General features: G+C 30.5%; 1 protein-coding gene across 1 annotated transcript; it reads right to left on the reverse strand.

Annotated features, from left to right (window-relative positions):
• Positions 1-6,600: 6,600 nt before the first annotated feature.
• Positions 6,601-8,344, reverse strand: LOC119584723 (amyloid protein-binding protein 2-like; the record flags this gene model as incomplete). Its single annotated transcript, XM_037933389.1, is given in 2 exon segments — positions 6,601-6,761; positions 8,211-8,344. Coding segments are annotated over 2 exon segments (295 nt in total), but the record flags the coding sequence as incomplete, so codon positions are not given.
• Between the last annotated feature and the right edge of the window lie 601 nt (positions 8,345-8,945).

Raw genomic sequence — 8,945 nt, forward strand, 5'->3', positions numbered from 1 at the left:
GAAAAGTGAGATTGTTAGGGAGGTGTACTCCGAGATATTTGTAGGATGTTGTGGGTGTGAGTTGTTGGTTGTGTAGAGAGTAGGTGTATTAACTAAGGTGTAAGTCATCTGGTGAAACCTTGCATTTGTCAGCTCGGAAGGTCATTTGCCATGACCTCTCCCACGACTAAAGGGCATCTACTCCATGTTGAATGAGTCTGCACTCGCTTTCAGTGTTAATTGGTCGAAATAGAAGACTGTTGTTAAAAAAAAGTCTAGAGGAAGATATAGATGTTGATAGTGGAAGGTTGTTTATGTATAGAAGAAAAGTATTCTGCGAGAAGGGGTGACTTAGTTAAAGAGTTGGACTTGGGCCTAGGCAATATCACAGTCTGTGTCAAGGTCTGGCTTTGGTTTGGTAACAAGACCTGGTTTGGTGGTGATGAGGACACCACCACGTCTGCCAATGTCAGTCGAGCCATCTTTACATATGACAGTCATAGTAAAAGTTGGGAGGGAAAGTTCAGCGGAGATGATGTTGGGAGTCAGCCATGTCTTGGGGCTTATTATAAATGTCTGGTTGATATGATTGGATGTTTTGATGAAGTTGGGCTATTTTATTTGTAATACTTTTGAAGTTGATGTTTGGTTGTCACTAGGTGATGGTCTAAGGGAATAGTGTGTGGAGGGCAGTGAGGAGGATAGGATGTGGAGAGGGAAAGGGAGAAGAGGAGGAAATGGGGGTGGTAAGGGAGGAGGTGTTAAGAGGAAGAGGAGGACATGGGGAGGATGTATTAGTGGGGATGATGGGGGGAGGTGTTAAGGGGGAGGAGGAAGAAGAGAAAGAAGAAAAAAAGGGTTGTATTGGTGGGAATAAGAAGAGGAAAAGAAAATAGGAAGAGAGGAAGGAAGGGGAGGGGAAGAGCAGGATAAGGCAGAAGTTTATAATTTGGAGTGTGAAATGAGTGTGGGGTGTAGGAGTCAAGGGAATGCCTGATTTTATGGTGGGGATGGTGTGTGTGAATGATGTGTGGATGGGGTTTGAGGGAAGAATGTGAAGTAAAGAAGGGCTCTCTTATGACATATAGTTATTACACTGGATGGCTCTCTGGCCCCATTGTGTGCAAATGGGTACTTGGGGTGTTAAGGGCCAGGTTTATAACATTAGCAGCTGTATTGCCATAAAGGAACAACAAAAGTAGGATGATATGTCTGGAATGTTTATCTGTTTTGTTTTGGTATCTGTTGGAGTGCCATAGACCTGCAAGGAAGAGGATTAAGTCGGTGCTTGTTTGTGACGTGTGAGTGTTGTGTTGTTGATGGGTCGAGCACATGAAAACATGTCTGTCCACCATGGTGTCCAGCATGGAAATAGTGTTCTCCATGGTGTCAATTTTTCTTCAGGCATGGCTCACCTATCATACATTTATTAGTAGAATTAATGCAAGAACCCTTTCCTAAATGCCTATCGAGTCTATTCTTTCTCCAAAAGCTTTGTGCACTCAAGACAAGTCATTCCCCTCATTCCTGCCTTCAGCCAAAGTTTTCATGACAGCACATTCCTGCCTTCAAGCTAAATATTTTCATAACATCTTATGCCCATCACCTAGCTCTTATTAAATATTCTCATGTCGTGACATTCATATCACCAGGATCCAATGGGTTCTGTTTCTTTTATATTCTATCATGCCTTCAGTTATTTTCACTTTTGTGTGAATTATGTTTGCATCTAATTTCTGGGTAATATTATTTTATTTATTTGTTTATTTCTCTATCTGATTCTGTAATTATATTTTGGCCCATATTGTCCAAATACGAGGAATCAATTTTAATTTTGAGTAACGTTAATCACATTTTATGTTAGCAGTTTTAGGGACTATTCGATAATATATATTATCATCATCATCATTATATTGTTATTGTACAGTGGTAGTCTTTCAAGGGTTTCCTTGAAGGACCTAATCCCCAGACCCCAAATGTCTGGCTAATTGTACTCTTGCCCAACTATTTTTGGGCTTCATGACATTATTTGAAAGCAAGGTTTCCATTACAGATCTCATGCTGAGAGGGCGATTGAACTGATGCTCCGCCTCTTGCCTCCAGATCACTTGTTACTGTCTTCTAGTAAGCGTGTGAAGGCGTTAATCCTAGAGGAGATGGCTATTGACAACCCAAATAAGGATGTTGGTATGTTTATGATCAGAGATGATCTCTAAAATTTAGTAATCTTTCCTAATCAAAATACTGCATACATACAAAGAAGCTGTTATTACCATGGTGACTGCTGCTTGACATAATAGTAAAAAATAATTTTTAAACGGTAGTATGAAGTGAAAGGTGTGTTTGTGTGTGCACTTGTGCATGCATTTGTTTAAACAAGTCTTGTCACCACAGCTCACATATGTAACTTGTATCTGGGATACACTTTTTAAAACATATATTATGATTTTTGGTTTATTCTCACTGAAAGTTGCAAAGGAAAAGAATTTTATACATACAAGTATATACATGCGTACATACATGTACATGCACACAGCTCTTCATCACCAAGGAGGCAGTTACGAGGCATACCTAATCATTTTACACTCACATGTTACCCTGTTCCTAGATTTTTGGAATTTATTTATTATATGTATATTAGTAACATTATAATTATAATGTTAGTAATATTAACAATATTAACACCATGGATCTGTTTGCATCACAACCACAAACAATCAAATCGCCATAAATCCGGGCAATAGGCTTACATGAGTTGCTGCTCTGTTGGGTGGTGGCTTGCAAGCTGGGCACACACAAATATGTGTGCAGTATCAGGACTATGCCTCCTATTTGCAGAGTTATTTACTTTTTTAACGCATAAGCATTTTTTTCTTTTTAGCCATTTTCCAATGTCCATATTTGCCTTATGATTTGCATTATCCAGATGGTAACAGACTTTTTTCTTTGCACAGACTCCATATCATCTCTTGGGTAGTCTAAAAACTCAGTGCAATAAAAATAAAAACTATATAAACACTTTGTCAATTGTATAATAAAATTTTTTTTTAACGTAATATTCAATTTTCTCTAATACAACCTGTGTCGCAGGAATATGATGCATCCTCCATGGAGCCAGTGGTCTTTCAGTTACGGCTCACAGACATTACATTCCCCCACTGTACATCATTGGGAATAAGGCAAAATCACCAGATGAGTTAAAATAAAAATTCCCATTAGGTTTGTGCACTCGTGGCAAGTATTTTCCCTCACCCAGCCTTCAGATGAAAACCCCTTACAACTGCAGGTTCACAAACAACCTGGCCTACAACCAGATTTTCCCATGATGGTATGTTCACGTTACCCGCCCCTTGACCCAGATTTTTTCATGACATAAGGGTCACGTCACCCGAATCCAAGGGGTTTATAATAATATTATCAACATAAGAAAGCAATTTTCCCCAAAATTGAAGGAAATGGGGTAATCAGGAGATGGCAGGTAGGCCTTCTAATTGGGGCTCCTAGGTGAATGAAACACTTGCGGGCTCCATCTATACTTAAAACAAAAATTCTCAAAAACAAAACTACAATGGATGGTGCATGTACCTGGCAACAATTTATTTTAAATTAGTACATTGTGACTTGCTATCACATTACTTTTTTCACAGAAAAGAAATACTTGGAAGAGGCCCATTCTCTGCACAAAGAAGCACTTGCCATGGCCATGCGTGCTTTTGGGAAATGAATGTTCCAGACAGCCAAACACTATGGCAACCTTGGCAGACTCTTCCAGTCAATGAGGCTCTTCCAGGTAGGTGTCTGCTATTGATTCTTTCTTTGTTGTCCGTATCTCTTCTTGTCTTTTCTTTATCTTTTTCATTTCTTTCCTGTCTTATGCTCTTATATATTTCTTTACTATATACATATATATATATATGTATAATATATAATATATATATATAATATATAAATATATATATATATATAATAATATAGAATATATAATATTGAAAATAATTAAAAAATAGATAAATATAAAATATATAATATATATAATAATAAATATAAAAAATAGATAAAATATAATAATAATATAGAAAAATAAATAAAGAATAGAAGTACAAATAGAATATAATAAAAGATAAATAATATATATAATATATAAATACAATATATATAATAAATATTAAATTTTAATATAATATTAAAAATATATTAAAATTAATAATATAATATATTAATATATATATATAATATATATAATAAAATATATAAAATGATATATTAAATATAATATATTATATATTTAATATATAAATAATATATATATATATAATAAAAAAATATATTTATATATAATAAAATTAATATATGTAAAAAATATGAAAAGAGAATTGAATATTTTACAATTAAAATTATTTGACCGGTTTATTACTTTCATAGAAAAGTGTATTTGACAAGAGCAAGGGGAAACCAATATATCTTGTATTGTGAAAATTTTCATTCCATTCATACCTTTTCAAAAATTTTTTGTCTATGTATGGAGTGGATAATTTACGGATGTGGAAAATTTCTTTTTTTTTTTGGGACCAGTGGCCCACGTGGCTGTTTCCACTGGAGCGTCAGGTAGAGACGGAGCCAGTGAAACCCCACCAGAAAAAGGAAAAAAAGGAAAAAAAAAAGGGGGGGAAAAAAAATAAAAAAAATAAAAAAAAAGGAAAAAAAAGAAGAAGAGAATAAAAGAAAGAGGGAAAAGAAAATAAAGATATAAAAAAACAATAAAACAAAAAGAAAAAAAGATAAAAAAAATAAAAAAAACCCAATAAAAAAACACTTAAATAAAAAAAAATATATAAATAATATAAATATTTTTAAATATAATATATAAAAATTAATTATAAAATAATAAAAATATAATAATATGGGATAAAAAGGGTAATAATTAAAAAATTAATTAATAAATATAATAAAAATTATAACAAAATTTTTCCAAAATAATAAATATACATATTATTACATCTTATATATAAAATTAAATAAAAATTTAATTATAAAAATATTATATAATATAAATAAAATATATAATATTATATATAAAAATTTTAAGATGTTAGTAATAAATTAATAAATAATAATTATATAAAATATAAAAATAATTATAAAATTTTATTTTTTACTACATTTATAGATTATATATATATATATATATTTTAATAAATAATAATATTAATTTTTATATATATATAATAATATATATATATTTTAATAATAATAATCAAAATTTTTAATAAATAATAAAAATTTAAATTTAAGTAGATAGATAGTTTAAAATTTAGATAAATAATAATAGTAATAATAAGATAGATAGATAGAAAAGATATTAATAATATATTAATAATTATTAAAAAATATTTATATATAGTATATTATATTATAATTTATATAGTATATATATATATATTTATATATAGTAATATTATTATATTATTATATATATATATATTTAATATATTATATTAGTATATAATAGATAGATATAAAAATTTTTATAAAATATATTATATATATGTAGTATAATTTATAATATATATAATATATATATTTTATAATATATAAAATATTTTTTAACAATATATATACATATATATATTTTTTTAAATTGGGGATATATTATATAAAATTATAATAATATATTATTTAAATTAATATATATATTATATATATATATATATTATACTATATTATATTACTAATATATAATATTATATATATTTTACTAAATTATTACATATATAAATCTATTTTACTATATTAATATATATATATAAAATATTAATATATATATATATATTTTTATATTTACATATAAATAACTTAATAATACGAGGTGAGGTCATGGCTCCGTCTGCTACATGATCGCCCCACGGGAAAACCAGCCCGTGGCCACTGGTACCCGAAAAGAATTTTTCCAATCCTGAAAAAAATTCCACATCCAACATATTGACAAATGTAGAAAAGGTATGAATGAGAATGAATATTTTCACAATACAAGAGATATATTGGTTTCGATTGCGTCTTCGTCAGAAATACACGTATTTCTGATGAAGTAATCGAAACCGGTCAAATACATCTCTTGTATTGTGAAGATATTCATTCTCTTTCATACCTTTTCTTCATATATAATATATTATATATATATTAATATATATTAATATTATATATTATATATATAGTATTATATTATATATATATTATATATATTATATATGATATAATAATATTATATATATTATATATTATATATATTTATATATGATTATATATAAGATTATTAAATTATATAATTATATTATTATATATGTTCTATTATAATTATATATATATTATATATAAATTTTATATTATATATATATATATTTAATATATATTATATATATATATCATTTATATATTTATATAATTATATATATAAATTATTATATTATATATATATAATCATATTATTATACTATAATATATATATATATATATATATTATATAAATATGATATATAGACAAGAAATGAATAGAGGAAACAAAGAAAGAAATGAAAAGGAATAGGAAAGAAAAGACAAGAAGAGATACGGACAACAAAGAAAGAATCAATAGCAGACACCTACCTGGAAGAGCCTCATTGACTGGAAGAGTCTGCCAAGGTTGCCATAGTGTTTGGCTGTCTGGACATTCATTTCCCCAAAAGCACGCATGGCCATGGCAAGTGCTTCTTTGTGCAGAGAATGGGCCTCTTCCAAGTATTTCTTTTCTGTGAAAAAAGTAATGTGATAGCAAGTCACAATATACTAATTTAAAATAAATTGTTGCCAGGTACATGCACCATCCATTGTAGTTTTGTTTTGAGAATTTTGTTTAAGTATAGATGGAGCCGCAAGTGTTCATTCACCTAGGAGTCAATTAGAAGGCCTACCTGACATCTCCTGATTACCCCATTCCTTCAATTTTGGGGAAAATTGCTTTCTTTTGTTGATAATATTATTATAAACCCCTTGGATTCGGGTGACGTGACCCTTATGTCATGAAAAAATCTGGGTCAAGGGGCGGGTAACGTGAACATACCATCATGGGAAAATCTGGTTGTAGGCCAGGTGTTGTGAACCTGCAGTTGTAAGCGTTTCATCTGAAGGCTGGGGTGATGGAAAATACTTGCCACGAGTGCACAAACCTAATGGGAAGTTTATTTTACTCATCTGGTGATTTTGCCTTATTCCCAATGATGTACAAGTGTGGAATGTAATGTCTGTGAGCCGTAACTGAAAGACCACTGGCTCCATGGAGGATGCATCATATTCCTGGCGACACAGGTTGTATTAGAGAAAATTGAATATTGCGTTAAAAAAAAATTTATTGATACAATTGACAAAATGTTATATAGTTTTATTTTTATTGCACTGAGTTTTAGACTACCCAAGAGATGATATGGAGTCTGTGCAAAGAAAAAAGTCTGTTACCATCTGGATAATGCAAATCATAAGGCAAATATGGACATTGGAAAATGGCTAAAAAGCAAAAAAATGCTTATGCGTTAAAAAAGTAAATAACTCTGCAAATAGGAGGCATAGTCCTGATACTGCACACACATATTTGTGTGTGCCCAGCTTGCAAGCCACCACCCAACAGAGCAGCAACTCATGTAAGCCTATTGCCCGGATTTTTGGCGATTTGATTGTTGTGGTTGTGATGCAAACAGATCCAATGTGTTAATATTGTTAATATTACTAACATTATGATTATAATGTTACTAATATACATATAATAAATAAATTCCAAAAATCTAGGAACAGGGTAACATGTGAGTGTAAAATGATTAGGTATGCCTCGTAACTGCCTCCTTGGTGATGAAGAGCTGTGTGCATGTACACATGTATGTACGTATGTATATACTTGTATGTATAAAATTCTTTTCCTTTGCAACTTTCAGTGAGAATAAACCAAAAATCATAATATATGTTTTAAAAAGTGTATCCCAGATACAAGTTACATATGTGATCTGTGGTGACAAGACTTGTTTAAACAAATGCATGCACAAGTGCACACACAAACACACCTTTCACTTCATACTACCGTTTAAAAATTATTTTTTACTATTATGTCAAGCAGCAGTCACCATGGTAATAACAGTTTCTTTGTATGTATGCAGTATTTTGATTAGGAAAGATTACTAAATTTTAGAGATCATCTCTGATCATAAACATACCAACATCCTTATTTGGGTTGTCAATAGCCATCTCCTCTAGGATTAACGCCTTCACACGCTTACTAGAAGACAGTAACAAGTGATCTGGAGGCAAGAGGCGGAGCATCAGTTCAATCGCCCTCTCAGCATGAGATCTGTAATGGAAACCTTGCTTTCAAATAATGTCATGAAGCCCAAAAATAGTTGGGCAAGAGTACAATTAGCCAGACATTTGGGGTCTGGGGATTAGGTCCTTCAAGGAAACCCTTGAAAGACTACCACTGTACAATAACAATAATAATGATGATGATGATAATATATATTATACGAATAGTCCCTAAAACTGCTAACATAAAATGTGATTAACGGTTACTCAAAAATTAAAATATGATTCCTCGTATTTGGACAAATATGGGCCAAAAATATAATTACAGAATCAGATAGAGAAATAAACAAATAAATAAAATAATATTACCCAGAAATTAGATGCAAACATAATTCACACAAAAGTGAAAATAACTGAAGGCATGATAGAATATAAAAGAAACAGAACCCATTGGATCCTGGTGATATGAATGTCACGACATGAGAATATTTAATAAGAGCTAGGTGATGGGCATAAGATGTTATGAAAATATTTAGCTTGAAGGCAGGAATGTGCTGTCATGAAAACTTTGGCTGAAGGCAGGAATGAGGGGAATGACTTGTCTTGAGTGCACAAAGCTTTTGGAGAAAGAATAGACTCGATAGGCATTT

This window comes from Penaeus monodon, chromosome 18 (genome assembly GCF_015228065.2).
Source record: "Penaeus monodon isolate SGIC_2016 chromosome 18, NSTDA_Pmon_1, whole genome shotgun sequence".
Classification (NCBI taxonomy): Eukaryota; Metazoa; Arthropoda; class Malacostraca; order Decapoda; family Penaeidae; genus Penaeus; species Penaeus monodon.